This window comes from Streptopelia decaocto (genome assembly GCF_964273445.1).
Source record: "Streptopelia decaocto genome assembly, chromosome: 2".
Taxonomy (NCBI): Eukaryota; Metazoa; Chordata; class Aves; order Columbiformes; family Columbidae; genus Streptopelia; species Streptopelia decaocto.
Window position 1 is genome coordinate 134,868,571 of NC_138655.1, and position 25,593 is coordinate 134,894,163.

Consider the following 25,593-nt stretch of genomic DNA (forward strand, 5'->3'; position numbering starts at 1 on the left):
GGCTGTAGATTACTGCAAACACATAGTGTGTTATAGCAGTTATGGTTATTTTGGCATTCTTGCATATTATGTATTTACATTTACTGTCCAAGTACATTCTGTTTTATGTAGTTTGTTGACCGAAGTTTGTCAAAGTCCATATTGGGCATATGAGGAGGAGGAAAAAGGAACATTTCTTTAATCCCAGTGATAATATATGGCTAATAACATTGCGCAGTGGTTATTGTTTGCTTGGGTTTTTTTGTTTGTTTGTTTTTTAATAGAAAACTCTATTTCCTTCCACTGCATGAAATTTTGCCCTGTTTTATTGTTCCAGGAGGAATGCAGTGCCCAAATAGTAGTGCCCTACAGGAAACGCGCAGCTGTAATGAACACTCTTGCACTGTGTATCATTGGCAGACTGGCCCATGGGGACAGTGCATAGAGGATACGTCTGTCTCTGCTTTCAACTCCTCTGCCAGCTGGAATGGGGAGGCCACCTGTTCTGTGGGGATGCAGACAAGAAAGGTCATCTGTGTGAGAGTCAACGTGGGACAAGTGGGCCCAAAAAAGTAAAGATCATCAAAAATATCTTCATGCTGTAGTTATCTTTGAATCTTAATGCTCTGTATTTATATCACCGATGACTGCATGCAAAGACAAAAAGACCCCCATCTTTGTGTTCTTATGAGAGAACAATTAATCTTTTAAAAATACAAAACTGAAGCTACAGAAGGACGATAAAGTACCTTTCTTGCTATTGTTTTTTATGGGTGATATTTACATCATCAGGTTGAGTTGAGATAAAAGTCTTGAGGCATTTGTGTAGGGTGCAGTGCAGCACCATTTCCAAGGTCCTGGTGGTATGTCCAAGCAGGCAGTGCACTATATGGATTGTGCAGTTCCCTGTGAAAACACTGGTTTGAGTCTAAATACAGTACAGCCCATATAAGTTCATCTTCTCAGAAGCAGACTGAAGAGGTCAAGTATATTACAGCTCTGACAGGGCATTAGTTTGAACATTAGTTTGACAACCTTTGTGAGCTTTTTTCCCCCATATACGTATTTTTCTAAGACATCTCTTTGGCCCAATGATTTCATTTTGCAGTTTAATGTATGTCCAGTTTTAAATACAGATTACCTGCTAGTAAAGTACATTTGATAAATCTTCATGCAGATTTGCAGTTTGTATATGTATCCTACTGAGGACAGATTTGAAGCTGGAAGAGCTGATAGCAGAGGTCATTTAGAAAGTTCATGAGGAAGCTATTCTTAAACTAAATATTTGCATGGTGCCTGTGATTTGTTGCTTTATTCAGCAGTAGATTCATTCCTAATTTACTTTAAATGGAAATATGGGGAATAATGCCAGCACATTCAGTAATCTAAATTGTTGTGTATCTGCATTAAGTTGTTTTTCTATTCAGTCATTAGACCATTATATCTTTTATTTGGTACTCATATTTTTAAAAAGCCTCTAATGATTTATCTTCCTTATTAAATCTGTTGTTAATGTCTTTGTCTTTGATTTGACCTTAAATTTTTGGAAGGAGGTCTGTTTTATTGTGTCATAAATGAATCCTGTAAAATTAGAGAGAAGTTTTGGTTGATCCTTCAAATTGTCGCTTTAAAATCACTGCATCATTTTATAAGAACCAGACATTTAACATCAAAATGTAAATAGGAACCTTGTTTTAAACTCCCCTTAATGAAAAGGATTACTGTGGTATGATACAATCAATATTATTGTCCTTATCTACCTCACAAGTTACAGACTTCAGCTTGTATCTCTTCTGACCTTCAGTAAGGACTGCAAAAAAATCAATACTTCACTTCAAGCCACATATACTAAATACAAACAATATAAAAGATAGAAATGGTGCTCTAATTGAACTAATTGCTTTGCCCAAGGATCTGAAGAGAAATTATAGTGTTCAGTGCTCCTAAAAGATGAAGTTGTCAATGAAAGTGTGAATGTGTATAATTCGACTTTTTTGTATGTTTATAATTTCTGTTGTTCTTTAAGGAAAAAGCTATTAGTAATCCGATGTTCAATACTTTTCAGAAGCATTTTGGATTTTAACATTAGAGAAAATTTCTGAAAGTGTATTCAATGTGTATGATTTGTGGCAGATGTCTTTTTAAAGTGTACGTGACCAGATATGATACACCCATGCATATATAATCTGATTTTATGAACCACATAGAAACAAGGCACAACTTGCCTTAAAAATGTAGAGATCTTATGGAGAGGCAATGGAGATTTATGTTGCTATAGCTATAATATTTCATAGTCTTTCACACTGGTATTTTTGGGGAGAAAAGAGAAAGGGTGGAGATATCATTATAAGAGGTCACCAAGAAGTTGATGCTGGCTCACAGTAGTGGGTCATACTCATAGAAGTTTATGTGAATTGGCAGGAAAATGCAGAGGTGAAAATAACGAACTTGCAAGAATTATTAGTGAAGAACACCTTCCTGTAAAGCTGCTACTTAACTTGTCCTTCCCCTCTGCTTCTCCTCCCACACTGACACAGGCATAGTTCCCCACTGACTATGGAGACCACGTTTTCTTTGTAGTTCATTGTTAGATTTGCCTGTGCTCCCTTCAGCCTGACAAGAAAGATGCCTTATGCAAGCCAAGCTTCTCCAGCTGATCCAATCCAAATAAAAACGTTTCTCTGGTCCAAGATGCCCAGCAGCCACAAGAGGAAAAGCTAGTCATAGTAACAATTTTCTGCAATGAGCCAAAAGCTCTAAAATGTAGATGTGATATTTTTCTTACCTCTTTATCTAAACCTCTGACAGTTCACATTCTGTGCACTTTTAGGGCAACAGTAATTTTGAAATTATATCGAAGATTTGCAGTAATTCTGCAAGAGTTATTGTATCAATCTGAAAACAAGTATTGTAGCATAGAGAGTTGTTTGTCCTTGATGAAATAATAGGAGCACAGAAAGGGGGAAAAATATCTTGGGTTAATGAGTCCCATATGTGGCAGACCCATCAGCCCTTTTGTATGCTGATCAAGCCTCTTCCTTAAACCAGGCTTTCTGTCCTTTCTGACAGTCTTTCATAGTCTCATTGATCTGGCAGTTTCAAACCCTTATCTGGTTTCTGTCATAAACATGGCCAGCTTATACCTATTTTTTCCTAGGTCAGTGATGTCATTTAATTTAAATACGCCTCCTTCCAGAATTTGTTTCCGGTAAATATGTGAAGAGCTAAAAATCTCTTTTGCTAAACTAAACTAGATAACTTCATAATCATTTGGCAGCTTGAAAATAACACTGAAAAGGCAAAGTCTGGAATGGTGAGTGAGGAATTATGATTTGTTGTTGTTGTTGTTAGATCCCCTGTGTAGAATGCATTGGTTTTGGCTTGCTTACACCAGCTATATTTAAATTCTAAGAGTTTTTATTTCTGAGCTCCATGCTGGTAAATTCTGGGCAGCTAGCACTCCCCTCATGTGCCTGCAGGCATTCAGTATCTCTCATGATTCACCACTTCACTGCAGCATGATTGTTTATTTGATAATTCTTTTTCTTTTTTTTTTTAGATGCCCTGAGAGCCTCCGGCCAGAAACTGTGAGGCCTTGTCTGCTTCCCTGTAGGAAGGATTGTATTGTGACTCCATTCAGTGACTGGACGTTGTGTCCTTCTTCCTGTCAAGAAGGTGATTTTATCTATTGTGTGCTAGTAGACAGATTGTAAGAAAAAAAAGTCTTAGGCTAGCAGGCACTTCTGGTAAAATACTTATACAAATCTCTTTCTGACAGGGGACATGTAATAGCTGGTGGAGCACCTGCGAAGACGAAACAGTGTTTTTGTTGAATAAAAGAGTTATTTCTATACATTTTCTATAAGCATCTGCTTGTTTTGGTTTTTCCCCATTTTGCCTTCTTTTATGTTATGAACTCCCATTTGCATCTCCCACTGATAAAGAGAGAACAAGTCACAGAGCAGACACATAACTTGTAGTGCAAGACAAGAACAGATACTTGTACAATAATAGAAGCTGTATTTGAATTGTCAGGTTATAAAATGGTCAGATTTGGTGTTTGAAAATACAGATGCTGCTTACTCATCAGAAAACCTGAGGCTCTGTATCAGCAGATAGATGATCGATAGATATGCATTTGTGTATAATTTTGGCTGTTTTCTTCTCCTTTAAGGAAGATTGAAGGGCAGGTAATAAAAATCAGCAGGCCTTAAGTTGATGTTAATGGCCTCACTTAAACATACATTGCAATACCATTTTAATACACTTGGCAAAGGTCTTAAAAACAGTGCACGTCTCCCTTGAATTTTTATTACATAGAAATCATATATAGAGTTAAAGTGATGACTGGCTTAATATTGCCCACATTGTTCTGCCTCATGTCTTTTTCTCTTTTAAGCCTAACAGGAGGTATTTTTATAATATGTACTGTTACAGACAGAGTCTGTAATACCCCAAGTTTGACACAGTGCTAATCCCCATGTGGGACACAGTGATTACTCACAGCTGCCGTATTATCAGAATGTAAGATATTGTTACATCAAATAAATGCACTTTGAATGTCATGGCCAATTCTTTATGCTTTATAAAGGACACAAGCATGAAGTCATTTTTGCAGTAATTCCTATTAGTGCTTAGTTCATTCTAACAAATTAAAAAAAAGGGTTATGAAGATTAAATTTATAACCATTGAAAAAGAACATAGAAGTAAAACCATTGAATCTGAATCTATGAAATAGTTATTAATTATTAAATACTGTGTTATTTTACAGCAATATTAGTGGTTCTTTCTGAAATACTTTTGCTGTCTTCTTGGACAAAAATGCCATTCTCTTCTGTTCTTATTTCTATGTTTTTTAAGAAGGGTCTTGATGCAATGAACATATCTTCACTAATATTGACTACAAACTAACATGTATGTTGTTAAAAAGCAATATATTTGTGAACCAATATAGGCCTTTTGTCTGTTCAGTGAGTAAAACTTTTTATACTACACAAGCAATTTTTATATCATGGGCTTTACCTGCGTGTGTGAACAAGCTGGTCAGCAGCTTTGCTGGGCTGCATGTCTGTCTTGCCCCTTGTGCCAGCTCCTGGCATCTCCTGAAGCTGATTGACTCAGGAGTGGAGGGTTTCCTCTGTGTTGAAAAGCAGCCAGGTGGTGAAGAGTCACCGCCGGGATTCTCCTACCGCTTGTTCCTAATTACAATTGTTTGGCCGTGGTCCAGCATGCTTCTATGTTCAGACAAGCCGCAGCTGCTGTAATAACCCACCAGTCAGCCAAATGTCTGTGCTACAGCTCTCTGGAAATTAAAAAAAAAAGCAAACAATCCAAGATTTTAACCTAACAATATTTGTGTATTAGGTATTGCTACAGAATTAATATAAGTTTGTGAGTTTTCTCTTAATTTTCTGCCCGAAGAACTGATATCTGAAGATGAATGGAGTCAAAATTCCTACAGGAACTATTTACCCTTTATCATTAATAATGAATAACTATAATGATTAAAAACTGTAAACTGTAAATTAATTCCAGAGTGGGAAATAAAATTTCACATTTAAATGTAAAGCATGCTCTTTTGGAATATTTTTTGTGTATCTAAATAGGGTAATGTGTGTCCCAGGTAGAAAATGGGGGTATAGGGAGCAGAATTAAAACCCAGCCTAGAGAGAACCAAGACTGTAAATTAAATTTGTTATATTCCTGTCTGTGGAGATAAGCAAAAGGCAATCAGATTTTCTTATTGAGGTATTTACTGAATGGAAAAATTGTAAAGTATAGTAACTTATTTCCATTGATTTCTGTTTCTGTTTTTGCATGCAAATGATTAGGGCAAATTTACACATTGAAACATAGCAGCAAACTGAGGTGGTTTAATTGTTGTTCACTCAAATTGTGTGTTCACTTCAGCTGTATATTCATTTGTACAGTATTGCTACTGCTTCTTTCTGTTCTACTTCTTGGTCTTTAGCTGAGATTGTGTTTTTTTTCTGTTAGGCCTTATTTTCTGCTTATGGACAAAATAGTATGTCACTATTATAGCAATTGATTTAAATACCTGTTATGCTAAATCTTATTTTTACCCTCATTACTGTCATCCCTGTGTAGCAGTAGGAGAAACAAGCTCTTCTACTCTTTGCAGGGGGTGTCACAGTAACGAAGCAGTCCCGTCACCGAGTCATCATCCAGCTCCCTGCCAACGGTGGTCGTGAGTGCCCAGACTCTTTGTTTGAGGAAAAGGAATGTGAAGCTTCTCCCATCTGCTATAGCTACAGGTGGTCTAAATCAACCATAGACAGCTTAGACTTGAGAGAAATATAACTGACTAACTTTTTCTAGTCAATACCAGAGTCACAGTTTTATCTTTTAAAATGTTAGCCACTCCTCATCTGTTTAGTGTCTTCAGTATCAAATTTTACCTGAGCTAGTGCATTATGATATGCTGAACTTAAGAAGAAATGTTGCTAGGCAGTGGTAGATTGGGTGACTTAAATTTCATGGCACAAACTAATACTAAAAACGTCTCTGTATATTTACTTTAGCATCTTTCTGACCTGTGCACATGCTGTGACTGAGGCACCCTCACAGTCATTTAAACCCACTGTGGCTGGTGTCCCTTTTTCCTTCTGATTTCTCTTTTTGGGATAGTATTTGGAAGATGAAGCTTAGCAAATGCATTTGTTTGTTGTGAAAACTTTACCCTTGTAATCATATCATTTGAAATTGGAGAAAACAAAAGAAAAATCCTGACTTTGTTCATCTGACCTCATCTTTGTCTGTAACTTATTTGTGCTTTAAGCAAGGCAGAAGTGCTTCATTTGTTGTTATGCTGCAAGGTATGCCTAAGGAAGGGGAAGAAAAGACCTGGAAAAAAGAAAAGGGAAAGGAATGCACTAACACCTGTATGTGACAGTACTTACTGCTACAAGACACTCCAATACTGTGTGAACCAGAAATCAACCCTAGAGCTTTATCTGTGGAGTATATTTGGGAAACTTCAACACATATTTGCTTGACTGAGACAGGTGGAAAGAGGAAAGGAAGGAAGGCCAAGTGAGGAAGAGAGGAAGTTTATTAGGGTGTGCTAGTTTTTAAAATTCATCCTTGTTTAATGAGTCCATTTATATGAGATGTTAGTGTCACTTGCTAAATCTACTTTCCAAATTTTATCATGTCATTTTGTTGACTGGTAAAATACTCTGAGCATGCTCAGATATAAATCCATAGCAAATGAGTTCTTCTGTTAAATGGGTATTCAAGTCACATCTTTTTATTATTTTGTATGTCATTCTTTTTAAAAAATTTCTTTCTCATACCTTGTATGCGTTAATGCTTTGTATTAATGTATAATCCTCAGATTATCATTTCTATTCCCTGTGTATTTGTTAGGTAGTGTTAATGTGCCTTTGCACTTTAAAATCCTTGAAAATATATATGGTTTGCTTTCTCTTCCCTCCTCTGCCTCCTTCCTTCCCTGTGTTCTTAATGGCCTAATCCTAAAAGGAGCAAAAAAGTAAATAGGAAAGAGGGAAAAGTTTACAGTATTGTTACTGTTTGTGGTGAATTGGCTGTGACCAGTTAGTAATAATAACCAATAGCTTATGGTGTTTTCTAATACTGTCAAGCGCTTATGCTGCCTCAACTTTGATTGCCACAAGTTTAAATAGATTGTTTGAAGTTGATTCTTTTCCCCCTCATTTCAGGTGGAAGACCCACAAGTGGCGCAGGTGCCAGCTAGTGCCGTGGTATGTGCGCCAAGACAGTCCTGGAGCACATGAGACTTGTGGACCTGGGCTACAAGCAAGAGGTTAGACCTTTTGTCTCTGTCATTAATTATTCAGACATCTACTACTGCAATGCTGTGAGAAATGCCTAAAATTTTTCTCCTGATAACCTAACATTTTATCTATCTGTATGTGCATCAGCAAAGGAAAATACCAAATGCTAGTATGGTAGAGTGCATCCAAACCGGTATTTTGCAAATATTTTATTCATAAAATATCAGTATTAATTTATTTTTTAAGTGCAGATACCCCATCAGTGACTAATTTTGTGGTATTGTTTGTTTAGCTTATTTTACCATCATTACCTGAAGCAAGTTTGCAGAGGAGTTTGTGGAAATTATGGAAAAAGAAGCAAAAATGAAACAACCAACCAACCAAACAAACAAAACCAAAACCAAAACAAACAAACAAAAAAAACACCAAAGCAAACAAACCCAAAAGGAATGGGTGACTTTACGTGCTTTAAAAAAAAAAAAAAAAAAAAAAAAGTTGTGTAAATTCTCCTGTGAAATTGTCACATTTTTCACGTGGTGAGGATGTGAAGACATGTTTATGGATATATCACTTAGACTGAATAATTTTGAGTTGGAAGGATGGTGTGGAGGTCACTCAGTCCATTTTCCTACCCAGAGAAGCGCCAGTTTCAAAGTTAGATTCCACACAGACTACAGCAGGCTGCTCAGGGCCATGTTTTGACGTTTGAAGTATCTCCCAGGATGGAGATCCTATAGCTTCTCTGAAAGTTTGCTTCACAGCTTGTCCAGTCTAGCACTGCATTTTTTTTCCTAATATCTAAGGTGAAATTTCCCTTGCTGCAATTTGTGTCTGTGGCCTCTTATCCTTTCACTATGCATCTCAGAGAAGAGTCTGGCTCCTACTTCTCTATACCCTTGAATTAGGTAGCATAAGAGATGCAGGACTTTGCATTTACACTGTTAAAGTTCAATGCCAGCCCATTTCCCCAGGCTGTCAAGTTTCCTCTGAATGGCGGCCCTACCCTCTAGGTAGGTATTGACTGCTCTTCTCAAACTGTTGTCATGTCCAAACTTGCTGAGGATGCTTTCTGTACAGATTGTTAAAGATGCTAAACAGAATTGGCCCTGGAATTAACCGCTGAGGTGCAGCACTCTTAACCAGCTTCTGGTTGGACTTCAAAATGACTGACCCTTCGAACCCAGTGATTCAGACATTTTTCTGCTATTTCCATTTGATAACAAGTAATTCTAGCACCCCTTTCCAGCTTTACTGCCACCTGTCTTCATAGAGCATTTTGTGGATTTAACAGAACTGTGTATGTGTGACTCTGTTAAGTGCAGTCAGAAGATGGTTTATAGGTGCATTAAATAAACTCAGTATGAAAATAATTGCAGTTCCTACTTATTATGTTACAGTAATGGAATTGCTTTGAACTACTAGTCAACCCTGAATTCCAGGAATGTTTTTCTCTTTTGCCTTTTCTGACTGCAAACTCCTATCCATTAAAACAATATTGGCTCAGCAGACTGAGGAATTCCTGAGCAAGGACACTGCTAACTGCAAAAGTGAAATGTTTTGGTCAGTAACCTTCCTTGCAGTATTAGAGGAGGTTATGGTATACTTCAAAAAGTCAAAGAGTACATCTTAATCTTGTAAGTACTACTGCTTACTCAGAAAGTGTTACAGGAGATCAATTTAGGGCTTACCACAAAATGAAACCTGAAGGTATTGCCTGCTAATACAAAATACTTTTGGCTGTGGTAATTCTTTGAAGGTCTGTCACTAATGCAGTTTATTTCTAGCAGTTCTGGAGGATACATTCAGATTACACAATATAAAAAAAAATAAGATTTCTGTATTTGACAGTAGGAGCCCAGATAGTACAAAATGTCTTCTGTACTTGCATGGTAGTACCTAAATCTCTTGACTTAGCCTCAAAGTCAAATAAAGAAAGATAGCTAACTGTGCTGCATGCAAATTGTTTTTGTTATTCTTGTGCATCTTGAGACTTTCCTTTTCTTAAACTGTAATTTCAGTTGTGTGGTACACACACATGCAGAGTAATACATTATTTTGGAATTACTGGGCACACAGTTTTCAAATCTGGTAAAACAGATTGGCAGAATTTCCCTATTGTACTACATAGAGTTGGATTTTGAAAAGAACAATGTACTCAAGCAGTAGTCTTGTTCATACAAGCAGATATATGGAAGTAGCTCTCTAGTGTAATGTGGTCAAGTGGTAGGATGAACAATCATTAATTAGGAACCCTGGGAGCAGCTAAGCCTGAAGAAAGTGGGTTGTTCTTGTAGAATTCTGTGTTTCTGAGATCAGCTGTTAGAAAGGGGAGATTTTTGTTTACTCTTGCATTTTCCTAAGTCTATCCAATGTGTGAATTTTATTGTAGAACTCACAGAGAAAGCTAAGTTGGATCACCGAAGACTATTTATGCCTCAGTCCATGTATATAAATATGAATCTAAATATTGTCTAGCCTGTTGCAGTGGTGAAAGTTACAGGCATTAACACAGGGACTTTTTTGGCCCAGTATTTTTCCCATTGTTGTAAACTATGTAAGTTAACATAAAATGTAAGTTTCAAACACAGGTATATGTCTCAGTGTTTTGATACCTGACAATGTTTTGAATGTATCTTTACCTTTGTGTTCAGTAATGTAAACTGATATCCTGTAGGAGCTAAATTAACTAGTACAGCTTTGCTTTAGATTAAGAAAAGTACAATATTTTCTGTTTCCTTGAACACCTTTACAATGAATATGACTTGAAAGTAATAGTTTAATTTTTTCACAAAAGTAACTTTCCCTTTGGTAAACATACCTCTTTGATTCTAGAGGTTATTGGTTGAAGTTTTATTTACATCACATCTCAGAAAATTGCATTTTGAACATGGATAGTGTGTTTTATTTGTTTTATATATGTTATCTCCTACACAGGTCATTAACAAATTACCCTTCCCCCTCTGAGATTTCAAATTCTGCCATTAAAATAGCCACATATGAGTTTTCAGCGGTGCACATTATTTTGTTTGGTCCCGTGCACAAGAGTTGATATCGTGCAAGGTGCTCACTGAAGGGGAGCTGACCTGAAAGCAGGTGTCTGGCTGACTGAGCTCTGCCCTGCACTGTATTAGAGAGATTTCAGCGGTTTCTGAAGGTGAACTCTGGAAGACAGCTTGTCCCCTCTCCCTGCTAATTCATGGCTCCCTCTAGCACACTTGGCTTGTAAATAAAGCTTCTACAGGCTATGGAAATCTTTGCATGACAATATATTGTTAAAAGTTCTGTACTATAAAACTTTTAAAGATTATTTTGTGATGTAGATACGGAAAAGACTGAGCTACTACTGTGCAAGTCCTATTAACCACCCCAAAATCAGGAAACACTAAACAGTGAAATATGAAATCCATGTGGTACAACATTCTGATACTGCATTTATAATGTGATACTGGAATAAAGATATTTTGAACACATTATTTAACTTTTTGTTGGTGATATCTGTATAAATGTTTACCATACCGTAGAAAACATAGACATGGCAGCATTTCTTTTTCAATTGAGGAGTTATCTCTCAAATTTTTTATGCTCATGAATGCAGAAAACACACATTCATTCATCTGTTTGTGGTAATTTACTTTTGATGACAAAGTGAAACGGTAATCTCATCGAATTTCATTTCTTGTGGATTGTTCTTTCATTTTCTGTCGATATTCAGTAAAGCAACTAATTACGTTCTTGTATGTGAGAACCATTCTCAGTGCAAGAGGATGTTGCCAATGCTATCAGTATGTTCTCTTTCTGACCTGGTTGCCTACACACACTGTAACACGTAATGTATCAGCAAATGTGTTAAGGAAGAATAGGAATGTACACCAGGGAAAAGGCACATCTGACTATGCGTTCGTTAGTGGTTTGTTTTCAACAAAATAGTCTGTGCTGTTCATATTTTAGTTGGAAAGATAATTAAATCTGAAGAAAAACCTAGAAGTTAGTGATCATTAAAAATAACTGGTTAGATGTCTGATTTGTGTCTATGAGTAACTAAAGCATATGCATAGTTTGCTTTGTATCACAGCTTTATTATTTACATTTCCATTCTTTATCTTTTTTGTCACATTGGTCTTCCTTGGTGGAAGAGATATGTGGGTGAATCATAAAGTTTAAAATTGTGATTCACTGTTGAAGACAGCTCTGTTTCTAGCTGTCTTGTATAATTAAGGTTTTGTTACAAATCATGTCAGTTTAAATGAACATTACAAAATTAGAACTTGGGTCAATGCTGAAGAAAAAGAATAAAAGGCTTTGGTGTTGGGTTTTTTATTGTTTCAAGAACAAGGGTTCTTTTAGAATTTTTTAAAGAACAAAGTTTGTAATTATTAATGCATATGATGGATCGATACTTATATCGAAATCTAAGCATAGTAACAGCATTTAATACCTGATCAGCGCATTCATTGTTGTAGTCATGATCCTCTTTTGAAGAAGGCAGATAGTCATGACAATTGTATTGAATTTCAATTATGAATGAAAATTTGTAGTCATATCACTGCCTTTTACCAGTGGATAAACAGGGCAGGACTGTATTACAGAATTGCAGTAACTTAAGACTTCTAACTATCTCTTGTTCAAAACCCCCAAGAAAGGATTTTATGGATGCATCAGCAAGGATTTTGAAACTTCCTTTTGATTCTATCCATCAGGAACAGGAAATGTAGAGAAAAGCCATATTTTACTGCAACAGCATTCATGTTGTGTTTATTTTCATAAACTGCTTCTCAATTAACAAGAGTAAATTGACCAGATGTCTTGATGGTATCTTCAGTCCTTGGCACCAAAAATCTTCCTTGGAGTTTTGTAATCGGAAGGGGATGAACATTGGGAAGTCTGTCAGCATTTTCTGTAATAGCAAGAGGAAGGTTATTTGTAAAATTTAAGCAGAAGCTTAAGTAACCTAACTGTCAGAGACAGTATCTGAATAGCTGTACTCGATGTCACTGGGAATTAGCGATTACTAAAGAGCTGATTCCAAGCTCTTGCTGTTCTTCATTCCCAGGGTGTATGTGGAGTTATTTGAAAGACAGTGGAGCAGGGTAACCAGAGGAAGCTTCCCAGGATGGCCATGAGCACACGAGGAGACCTTGCAGGCTTGGTCAAGTCATGGCGAGGCAAGGAGGCAGAATGGGTGGCCAAAAGCCCTTTCCTCTTGCTTGTGGCTAAGCAGGGACAGCAACCTCACTCTCTGGGCATTGCTTATGGGGGTGGGGGACTTGGTTTTGTGGGGGTTTTGTGCCCTTATGGAAGAGAAAGTAGACAAAGTCATGAAGTAGTGCTGCTCCTTTATGGAGCTATAAACTACTATTTTGATGTAATGAAGACTTAACTGATGAGAGTGCCCTATTGCCTGGTTCCTATTTCAGTCACTGCAAAGGACAACCAGCAACTTCAGGTTTTGTATGGAAATAAGGATTTGCACAAATGTGCTCAAGAGCAGTATGTACATGAGAAATTAATTTTTTTATTGACAAAACCCGTAATCTCCAGACAACTTTATCTGGCAGAAACACATTGTTTTTCTCTTTGGTGTGTAAATAATGTTCAGGCTTGTATTTTCACAATATTATTGTCATGTGCTCCAGTTTAAGATACTTCATGATAAAAGCATTTCATCATGTAGTGTCTAGTCTGCCACGTCCCAGAGAAAAAGAAATCTACATAGATGAAATAATAGCCTAGGCAGCATTGATCATAGGTGTAAGAAAACGGAGTGTGCTGAAGTAATTATTGCATTTCTAGAAATGAAATAGAATATTTTTTTTTGTTAAAAATACTTAGCAATTGAAAAAATGGTATCACAATTGTGTTATAAAACAAAGGACATAGATGACATTCGTTAATAAAATATCTTAATTTTTAGGTGTAGGGGCCACAGAATCTCTAATCTCAGTGACATCTTACTGAAGTATACTGATGATGGTAACACTGGCAAGGTTTTTATATAAACCCACACATAACAAGACTTGTTAAAATACAGTCTTATTGTTTCATTATGCCAACAACAAATTTATTAGCCTGTAGTCCCATGTGGCTTGGTGTAAACAATGCTATCAGATAAAGTTTTGCTTACATCAAAGTCCCTTGTCTAGAAAATTTAGACTGCTATTTATTTCCCACCTTTCTTCTGGGAGATAATAATTGTTAAATACCAAAACAATTTAGTAAGTGAATAGTTTCCACGTTAAATTTGATTTTTCTGTTAGCCATACTCCTGTTTTAGTAATTACTTCACAATTACTTGGGCTTCATTCAGTAATAGAAGCAGCACGCTCTTTCCACTTTTTGCTTATGTCTGTAATAAATATAACATGGTTTACAGGCAAAATAATTAGTTTGGCACTGCATGGTATTATAGTAGTTGAAGACAGTTCTCTGTATAGTGAGTTAATCATCAATCTCAGTGACTTTTACAGAATATGATTAGAGAACCACAGGTTTGATCAGAGAGGCAGGGGCTGTGTTTGCCCAAATTAGGTTGTGAGTGGAAAAAGTAACTCCACTAAGAGTAAGAGCATTTCAGATGTCAAGTAAAACATTTACCTGGCCAAAATAATGTATTAATGGAATGTATACAGTTGTCAAAATCCCTACTTTAAGTAATTGAAAAATACCAATCTTCAACAGTCACAAGGAGTAGAAACCTTTCAAATTGATACTTGAATCTGTGGAATAACATTAGGAAAATGCAATATAGAGTGAATCATCCAGGTCTTGTCAACTAGAAGTAACATGAATAGTTATGGACAGGCACTGTGAAAATTAAGATTCAGGAACTGATTTAGTATGCCAAGTTGTCCTCTAATTTGTGTTGTTATTAAGGTGAAATATTTACGTCTCAAGAATAAGTTTTCCTGCTTTGATTGCTACGGTACAACTGTCCGTTAATCTGGAGGAAAAGAAAGAAAGTGTTAATCCTCAAGGGAGCTTCTCACCTGGGTCTGCTTGATATAAGTTAGATGCACTAATATGAGTCAGAAAAAAATTATGACAGAGTGTATATCATCTGCCCACAGGGTAATGTTTAATAACCAAGAGAATTAATATTGGCTTTAGAGACACTCAATTAGGTAGAAAAAAATAATGTTATTCAATGGACAATGTTTAGAGCCCATCAAAGAACTAGATGGAGAGACAGTATCTAAAATGTGTATTAAAATTTTGAAGGAGGTTGTTAAAAGTTATTGGCTTAATCAGTGGACTTCTTGGCTAGGTATAGTTTTCATTGCTAAAAAATGGTGGGCTATATCTCCCTGAGAATGCACTGAAGATAAGGCTTAGTTTTGCTTATGCATGCACATGCCAAACTCAAACTCAAGACAGAGGATTTAGATTGGACCTCTGTGAATTTCCACATGGTAGAACTAGTCTGAACTGTGTTTTTACCTTAGGGAAACTGATCTGTATGATTAGCAGAGATGAGTATCTCACAAGAATGCAAAGTCATAATTTAGGAAGATACTGGTTTGCCTTTTTTTTTTCCAAAATCTTTATATAATTTTACAAATCCTGTAGTAGATACAATTAACACATCCTTAAAATAGTTGTTGTATGGATTTTCAATTTTTAGATATTTGTTTTTTCTCAAGGAATCACTAAAATTATATCTGAAGTAAAAAGGGTTTCATCATGTAAACTACACCAATAATTACAGAATTTGACAGAATAATTGTATTAGAAAATGTACAGCTGTTCCGTCCCCCAATAAGCACAACTTAATACCGTACTGAGCCTATTACAAACCCACAGCCCTGCTCCAAAGGGCAGTCAAGGATCAGGGAAGTTGTTTGATTAGCATCTCTGGAAAAACATCCCCCTCCCCCCCTTTCACAGTGTTTTACCACAGACGTATGGCAAAACCAACTCACTTGGGACCTTTGGATACATTTTAGTAGGCACACAGGCTTGAAAAAGGCCATGGGGGTCATCAATTTCCTACAGTCATCATGAGGTAGAAATTTAGTTTAGACCCATCAGACAAAATAACCTTTTTCTGAAACCGTAGGTCACTAAACCTTTACACTTACCTTCCTGAAGCATTCTTCCTTCTTCCTCCAGGAGGAAGTACACACTGATAGCTAGTTTTCTATTTTGACACTTTGCATTAAAGCCTATTTTTCTCCAAAGGTTGAAACTGATTAAGCCATAATACTTTTGTTAGGAAGTTTTCCATTTTCACTTTTTTTTTTTCAACTCACATAACAATAAAACAATTATCATCAGTACAATTGTAGTGCAATGCTTAAATTATGGGGTGGAGTATAATATAAAACATTTATGTTCCTTCATATATATACAGAATTATATGTTTTGTTTGAATGCAATGTTACTGTGACAATTGGAGATCCAAATTACTTTCCACAGACATGATGAGATACTGCATAGACTGTGTGCTGTCAGCTGCTAAGAATCATAAAAATGAGTCTATTGTGTAACAAACAAATAGAAGTTTCCAATCTTGTTACTGTATAATAAGTTTTATGTTGTTTTGGGCAAGGAAATAGACTGAGATTTACTGAGGCTTTGGTTAGGATAATAGATAAGCAACCATGGTGAAAAACAACAACAACAAAACTGTGGGGAAGAATAATACGCCATTGTCAAAGGCTACATTAATGAAACAGCCCTTTTCTTCATAAATTGTTGTGTTCTAACTTCTTCCTTTTGTGCCACCTGAAGTTTTCTAAATAAACTTTTTTTTTTCTTCTAAGTAAGAAGCTTTTATTCAGGATATGGCTGTCCTGTTATAAAATATTTTACCTCTATTGGCTGAAACTCCATCCCTAGCAGACACGCTTTGTCCCTCAACCCTTTTTAAAGAGTAAAAATTGTGGGTGGTTAAGTGTTATCCACAACTAAAATGTGTTTCTAAATTTTATGTCTGTTCCTTTTTCTAAAGTATATGCTTCTGATACAACTTTATAGCTTATAGAATATTCAAGTACTTGAAATGGCATTGCAAGGGCTTTTGTGTCTGAGTTACAGGCTATATCTGTAGGAAAAATGATAATGCAAGAAGTGGTATAACAGGTGTGGATAACATGGTGTAAACAGAATCTCAAAAAGGTCAGAAATGTCAAGCGTATTTGTTCAAGATATAACCAATGGCAAATATTAGGTTGTTGTATAGCTATTCTGGGTTTTCAGTGTGATTTTGTGGTAGAATATTGTAGACTTATGAAATTGAATAGAGACATTGATGAGAAAACTGCTGAATTAAACTCCATCCCTTTTTGCTTCCAGCAATTACTTGTCGCAGACAAGATGGAGGACAGGCTGACATCAGTGAGTGCCTTAAATATGCTGGTCCATTACCATCCTTAACACAGACGTGCCAGATTCCCTGCCAAGATGACTGTCAGTTTACAAACTGGTCAAAGTTTTCTTCCTGTAATGGGGACTGTGGAGGAGTCAGGACAAGAAAACGCACTCTTGTTGGTAAGAGTAACAAGAAAAAGAACACATCTTTTATTAATTATTGCTAGTGCTTTGATTAAAACTTGTGTTGTTCTGAGGTTCCACTATGACAAGCAAGCAATATTTGTCCTCATGGCAGAAAGCAGACCCAATGTCACTGTCAGGCTCTATATGCTGGGGGTGGAACAAAAAAATAGCCCCTCAGGAGAACAACCTCCTTCCATATGTCTCAGCCTCTTGATCATGGGGAAGTGGCTAGAGAAAAGATGGGAGAAGAGAGGAGTCCAGGGTTTCTTCTGAATGGAGCGCACGTGGTAAATTGCAAAGCAAACCGTTCATTTTCATGACAGACAAGTCAGCATTGGCTGTAGTTCCAGGGCAGTGAAAAAGTTAAAACAGCGTAATTAACCAACAATCCCGTATGGTCTAAGGAAATAAAATTTAAAAATATTTACAATTTTGTTGAACACTCTGTTATCTTTTCACCAAAAAGGGGCACAATTGTTTTCTATTTAAACATTTCTCATACCGTCTTATTCAAAATCCTGATTCTGCAGCCTGCTTCTGTGCACAAAGAGTTCAGAACGGTTGCTGGTCCTGGTTTATCATTTCCATGGAATTATGCCCTTGAGATTATCTATTTGTGATAAACATTTATCAAATATAAGAAGCAGACATCTGTGGTTACACTCTCTCAAGTGGTTTCTCTGAGTTACAGCTTAAAATATGAAAATATTTTTTCAAGAGCTTTTTTTTTCTTCAACTTTGATCGTTTTCAAGTAGGTATTGGACAATTTAGTGAATATCAAAAAGGGTATAACTCACAAACACTGATTGGCTTAATGGTGCAAAAAGCCACAGACCTTGGGCCCTTCAGCATGATGCAGCTACTGTGAGGCACTCAGAGAAGTCCAGAAAAATTTTGCTTTGTTCTGGAGAAGGAAAACTCTTCACATCACTCTCAGATCACTTTCAGTCCCAAACAAGCTTAAACAAATTTAATTTTACAATGACAAGAAAGTAGATTTGGAAAGCTGATAATGAAAACCATAGTGGCTGCAGACCCTATTAATGATTTTTATATTTTTGGTTCATATGCATTTTCTTAGTTTATGTGTATTTTCTCAGCTGAGTTTAGGGATTAGGTCTGCAATTTGTTTTGATTCCTCAGCAACCATGATTCTGTGCACAAGCTGCATCTTGCTGGCATTGTTTAAACAGGTTGAATTGTTACCAGATTTAACTTGGTCTGCTTCTTTGGTTCTGTTTTCTTTACACTGACCTGTAATTGAGAAAAAAATCCTGTTAAATTTCCTCTGAAGCTTCCAATAGAAAACTTTTTAATAGAAAATCTTGTGAAAGTGGATTTCATTTTTTTTTTAAATTGGTGACAGGCCAATCAACAGTCATCTCTCCTTAACAGGTTAAGGTGTTAACTGCTCACGTTCCTTTTCCTGCTTATAGTCTTGGCTACACCAGGACTTCCCTCTCGGATGGTGTTTTAATGCATTAGAATTACTATGGCAGCTGAACGGTTTTCAGCCTTAAGCTTTGGTGTACCTCTTTTGGACTTCGTAGCTGCAGTCTTTAACATCAGATTTATGATTAAGACAGTCCTTTCCCTGGCTGAATGTTTGCTCCCCAAATTCTTTGTGTTCTCTGTTCTTACACTGCCTTCATCCAGCAGCTCAGACCACTGCATGAGGCAAAATGTTGTTTGATTTTCTGCCTCATTTCTTGACACAGCTAGGAATGCTATTTTGTGGGTGATTTTCCTCTTCAGTAGGTAGAGTTTCTGTTGTGTCCCTTGAAAACTCTTGAGGTTTTAGTTAACAGAATAAAAAGGTTTTCCAGTGATGTCCAACAATTTGCTGCGAACTTTTCCTTGGACCGTGTGATGGATGTGCTTCCAGTTTGAAAAATCCTTTCTTCAGCTTCTTTCTAATCTACATTTTTATTTCTTCTGCGTGGAATGAAGAGAAAAAAACATGCTCTGCTCCTAAATTATAACCGAAGCCTCAGGAGTGAGACTTGGCCTCTGTCACAGTGCTATTTGCCAATTAGACTGTATTGTTTGCGGTGGAGGAAAGCTAGCTAAGGGGGGAGCCCATTAGCAGCCTCAGAAAGAATGTAATAGGATCCATACCCTGTCCCCCACTTCATCCCCCTGTAAATCAGAAAACCTCTGGACAGTGAATAATTCATGATCTTCAAGAAGACTCAGTGTGACTGTCTCATAACTCCAGTGAGCTTTATGCCGGGTTTGCTTCCATGAGGGGAAAAAAACCCTGACTAAGAATTTTTTCTTTTTTTAAAAGACAAGAAAGAACAGATTCTCTTACCACACTATTAACACCTTGAGATACTTCCCTGTCCAGAGTTAAGATACCTCTTCAAACTTGCTAAGACTGTGATATGTGCTGTGGTGCATTGTCTGTGGCAATGTGCTGCCCAGGCTAACATGCAAAGCTGAACTAGAGTGAATTCCTAACTATTTATGTTGAAAATGAAGAGAAGTATATTTTTAGTATGAAGTTGTGTTGTCAAAAGGAAGTTTTCTTCAGATAACTTCTTTCTATTCTAATTGAAGGCAGTAGTAATTACAAGCACTAAGGGTGCTGCGAAGTTGTGTTCAGTGCCTGTTATATTTGTTTCATTGCTAACTTTTTCATACTGTATTCCCCAAGCAGTTTTATCCAAAGTAAATATAAATATATGGCTTTATTTTCAAAGATATTGCCTTTGGACAAATTGTAGGCATCCATTACTTCAGAAATTCACGTCATTAACGTAAAGGAATAAAGATTAATGTAAATAGTTTTAGGCACGTGTATTTGTTTGCAAGCACTAGTTACAGAAGTCTACATGAAATTTTTGGAGAGACGAAAACTAATACGAACTTTTGAAAATAATTGTTTCTTCTTTCTAGGAAAAAGTAAGAAAAGGGATAAATGCAAAAATTCTCAGTTGTATCCTCTGATTGAGAATCAGTTTTGTCCATGTGACAAGTACAGTGCTCAGCCTGTGGGAAACTGGTCAGACTGTATTTTACCAGAGGGTAAACTGGAAGTATTGCTGGGAATGAAAGTACAAGGAGACATTAAGGAATGTGGACAAGGCTATCGTTACCAGGCCATGGCATGCTATGACCAGAACAATCGACTTGTGGAAACATCACGATGCAACAGTCACGGTATTTAGAAACCTCTTTTCTTTCATCCGTTTACTGATCTGCTTAATTTTGTTTAACATAATGTGTGTTCAGGTAGAATTAGCAGATTAATATTTATGGCTTAGGCAGCATTTTCTCCCAAGATACCTTCAAACCCAGCACGTGTTTTTGCTGACTCACAAAATAGTAAACTTAAGTTTAACTGATTCCTACAGTGCAATATTTAAAAGTAAGATTATGGTAATTACTAACTAGGTATTGTAATAGAGAAAAGTAAAATCTTGTTGTTTTTCCTGATTACTGTACCTGTAAATTTGAGAATAAATCCATTTAGAAGGGTCAGATCCTCAAAACATAAAGAAGGATAGCACAGAACTATTTTGGAAAGGCTGAAATTATTTCCACAGATTCTTTAGATAGATTTAATCTCCTTAAACAGCCTTATCACTACCATTTGCTCTTCAACACCTCAACAGGCATGCATTGACCTGACTTCAACAGCACACAACACTTTCTCTGTACAATTCTACCATGTGTAAAGCTCATATATTTAAAGACTTTATGTTCTTTGTATTCATTGTGCTCCTGAAGGGAAGAGTGTTCCTTCCTAAAGTGGATGCATCTATAGTGTTGGGATCAAAACTGGCACTTTCTGATTTTCAGTGAGGCAGAAACGTGCTAATTTACATCATTGAAGTTTTGGTGTTCATTTATTTTCCTGCTTGCACTGCAAAATTGAATCTGACCTATTGGTATGGAAAGCTGGATGTTAGTGCCATTAAAATGTCAATGTAAGTTTAATTTGTATATACATTCTACTTTATGATGTTAAATTAAGATAACAGAAATTTCATTTATTTACTTGGGCAAAGTTAAAATAGCTAATCAAAGAAATTTAATGACTAAAGGGGATATTAATTAGCACTATTAGTTCCTGTTTTGGTCTATGATAAATTAGGAACTGAATGCATGAAGCCAAACTGTAGTGTATCTTTGTGATTCCACTGAAAAGTGACCATGCAGCTTTATAACTCAAAGCTAAGCTGGAAGATAATTTTGTGAAGAATTTTTTTACCATTTCAATTTTTATTCAAAATCATCTCTTTCTGTAGTTAACTCACACTGAAAGATACGCTTGCATAAATACACCTGAATGACAATATCTAAATCCTAAACTCTCATGGGACAGGAAATATTTCCACTCTGAGAATGTTCTTTAATTCTGTTCTCAGACATTTGTTCTGGGTTGAGGTCCACGAAGACTTATTACAGTTTTGTTCTATTGTATAGCTATTCTTGCTTAACCTGAGCAGGACGACTTGCCATCTTTGTAGCACCAAAAGACGCAACTACCTCTAATGACCAAAAGTTGTATAAACTGAGGAAATTATAAAGCTCCTCTGAAAGCTGGTAGGGAATACTGAAAAAAGGAGTCATGGAACAATCTGAATTGTTCAGAAGACACCATTATAAAATACAGACTGAAACTTCTTCCTGTTTATTTGTTGATTTTGGTTTTTTTTAACTTTAACTATATGTGGCACTGTGTTAGTATTCTTTGAACATTATGTCCAGAGTGACCTTTGAGAAGTGGAAAATTTTAAAAGAGCTTAAGTGCCTGAAAAACTAGAGGGACTGATGTCCTGCTGCCAGTCAGTTTTCATTGGCTCAAAGAATGGTGACTGTCATGTCAACAGCCAAGGGAGGACATGTGAGGGAAGAAGCTGTGCTGTATGTCCAAGAGAAAATTGTAGATGTTGTATGTGGTAGGTAATATGCTGCTTGAAGTAGCTTGCAAAAAGAGGTGGGAGCTGTTTCTTTGTGTAAAATGAGCGTGGACGTAGCTGCTTTCCAGCCCTGGCAGTACATGCTGAGGTGTGATTTCATTGCAGGAATCAGAGAGACATGAAAGAGGAATAAAAAATGGGGGGGAGGTGTTGGGGCAGGGAGGGGAAGAAGTATCTTTGTTTCTCCTATTATAATTCTTGATGATAGCAAATTCTAATCTAATGGATTTTATCAGTGAATGCCACCTACACTCACAGTGACCACAATGAATAATAATCCTGCAGAAAAGCTACTAACAATATATTGTTATTTTGCCTACTATACCCAAGGCTACCATTTACATGCTTTTAGCCCTAGCAGGTTCCAGAGACAGCCTTCCCAAAGCACAATACAGCATTGCTTTGTTTTTTTTTTTTATTTCTACAGTTCAATCCCATTTTTCTCATGGGAGATTTGAAGTCTCTTTTAGCTCTCTTTGTAAACTGGAAATGTTTGACAGTCGTTACTATATTTATTGTAAGTTGAGAAGCCTGAACCCTTTGTTTTTTGGAGTTGTTCTGAATTCTTTCCCTCTAGATCAGTTTATGAAGGTATCTGGTACTTTGATTCCCCCCCCACCTCCCACCTTGTTTCATTACCTGGTTTTGATAGTGAAGCTCAAGGGATCTGTGCATATCTTCTCATCAGTTCCATTGGATGGGGGCAGTTCCTTTATCTTGGTCCATGGTGTAGTGCATGGGCAGATAAAACTAGGAATTGCTGTTGAACAAATCCTGTATCCCTTGCACTTCCTAAAATTGTTTGACAGGAATTTCAGGTTTACAGGGAATGAGGTATCTAACCTGACTTTGACAGTAAGGAATTAAACTGACACAAAGGAATATGTCACTAAAATTATTATTTGCTTCACACTAGCTCTTCTAGAACAAAAATCTGTTATTGACAGGTGCTGTACATACACATAATACAGATTAATTCTAAGGCTTACTTGATTTATTGTCCGCCTTCAGCTTTTCTTCAGGTTTAGCTTACTTCTGCAGGTACAAGGAGACTAGAACAGATGATATAGATGTTTCAATCTTATTTCAGTATGTTTTATGTTTGCTGTCTTTTCTGAATATCTGCTTTGTATTCGTGGATTATGTTCTGATGCTTTGTATAAACTTCTGCATGTATAAACTTCTGTTTTGCCAGTTAAACCTTATCTTGTATCTTGCCAGTATTTATGTTTTTCTTATTGTTTTCATGCCCTTGGTGTATGACAGTTCTTCAGTTTGACAGCATCTCTAGATTTCGGTGTGCTATTTGTTGTCGTCTTTTTTCGTTAAGAACAAACACAAAAGCTGTATTATGCTAAATCAACAAGGGACTTCTGTGGTATCACAATAGTTACCCCACATGCTAGCAAATAAAAGTACCTTGTAGCTTCCCATCAATCTGATTTTAGTTTTTCAAGCTAAACTTGACAAGACTCATAATTCAAGCCTGCTTCAGTTATTTTCGTAAATTCTAACAAAGTTGCTTGTATCCCTATGGAAATAATAGCACTGAATTTTTTACTAATTTTATAACTGATCCAAAAAAGAGTGAGGTTTATTTGCTTTGTTATCTGCTTTACTCAGAAATATGTTTTACTGTTGATTGCTGTGAGTCTGTTATTTCTTTTCCTAGTAGACTGTATGTAAATACAGTTTTTATGGTATATGATTTGGTGAATTAGCTTGGACTAGGAGAGAAATAAAGACCTTTTTTAAGGGACGATATTTCCTGGTGGGGGGGGGGGCGGGGGAAGAAGTATCTTTTACGTGATAAGAAGTTCTGCTTTTACATGAGGTTTTGTTATCTCCTGACACCATGAAATCCTGAGGTGGGAAATGGGGATAATTGTACTTCTTCGCCTACAACAACATCCTCTATATCTGACAAGAAGGACAAACTACACCCACACCGATGTTATTAATATATCATGGGATATATCATGTGATATGCTATAATGCCATAAGAAACTCAAATTGTGAGACTGAGACTGTCAAAGGTTTTATGTAAATACTGCTGTATAAATTTATGAGGCCATGAACAGGTCAGTGTTGCAAGTCAAATTGTTTTGAGTGGGAGGAATCAGAAGACAGACCTGCTATGCAATGCCAAAAAATTCATAAACTGTTTTTCAGAATATTGTGTGCTTATAATCACAATTCAGTTGTTCTGCAGAAGCAGAAGAACAAATACTACTGAGCTCTTTTTACTGCTTGACAGATTTCATTTCAAAAGATTTGAGAAGAGGTAACAGTTTCACAGACAACAAGGAGCTAAAGGAAGAGTGTGGCACAAGGAAGGCCCTAAATTAGTAGACCCATAAAAGGATTAGGATTCTTGTGATAATCTTTGAAATTTTGGGTGTAGCTATAAAGTCCCAAGTACAAACAAGTCTCTCAAAAAGACAGGAGTGACTGTAACAAAAGAAAGGAAAGCCAAAATACAGTTATAGGACTCTCTTGTTACAGGTAGGTGAGAACACTGGAGAAGCAAAGGACAGAGTCCTTCTGGAGCAGGTCTTTAGTTTTCTGTAGCTTAACAGGTACTTCAAAATAAACCCCAAACTAACAGCTGAAAATAGACCTAAGTTTCAGCTGCAGACAGACGAGGTGGGTTTTTTCTTATTTACTTTTTTATGGTTTGTTTTGTTGTTTTTCTTTTTTTCAGTATTATATATGCCTAATACTTTAATTTGTTCTTTTTGAAATATTTTGTTTCAAATTTGAGCTAAATTTATCGATGAAAGAGTTAACACCATTCAGCAGCCATCTGAAATATTCTGCCACTGTTATTTTTCAACTGTACCAGTTCTGTGGAGTGTGGGCAGGAGCTGACAGTTGTCAGCAGATGTGGTAATGTCAGCTAAAACTGGTGACTGAGATGTTTGCTCATTTTTCTTAATGGAAGACACATAAATTTCCTTTTCTCTGATTCTTGCTTTGTTTCAGTACTACATAGGTAATTTTACTGGAGAAATAAAAAAAAAATATATAGTTCTCTTGATAGTCAAGTGAGAGAGGGTTTTTTTGTTGTTGTTGTTGTTTGTTTGTTTGTTTAGGGTTTTTGGTTTGTTTTTGTTTTCCATTAGGAAAGCAGCAGTTGTTTTTTCATAGCTTTATCCCTGTCATCACTAGTATAGTAGAGCTCTGTGGATAATGACATGTGTCTGCCAACAATCTGCTTCAGTGTATTTGTGAAAAAAAATTAAAGGGTCTCCTAACGATCCCTTTAAGCTCTACCTTGGAATTTTCATGATAAAAAATCGAAAGTGGGCCACTGTTGTGATTATGAACTACACTATTTACTCTTCAATATTTAGTTTTCCTCCATCATATATAAATTGTGAATCATGACCCACATTAGCTAAACGGTGA

General features: G+C 36.4%; 1 protein-coding gene across 1 annotated transcript in view; it reads left to right on the plus strand.

Moving 5' to 3' along the window:
- THSD7A (thrombospondin type 1 domain containing 7A) overlaps positions 1–25,593 on the plus strand; it is a 195,306-nt gene that overhangs the window by 131,835 nt on the left and 37,878 nt on the right. Inside the window, exons 9-14 of the mRNA XM_082045561.1 lie at positions 317–551; positions 3,539–3,654; positions 6,123–6,255; positions 7,684–7,787; positions 17,050–17,244; positions 20,153–20,416. Of these exons, the coding sequence (XP_081901687.1) occupies positions 317–551; positions 3,539–3,654; positions 6,123–6,255; positions 7,684–7,787; positions 17,050–17,244; positions 20,153–20,416 (1,047 nt within the window). The remainder of the gene's footprint in view (positions 1–316; positions 552–3,538; positions 3,655–6,122; positions 6,256–7,683; positions 7,788–17,049; positions 17,245–20,152; positions 20,417–25,593) is intronic.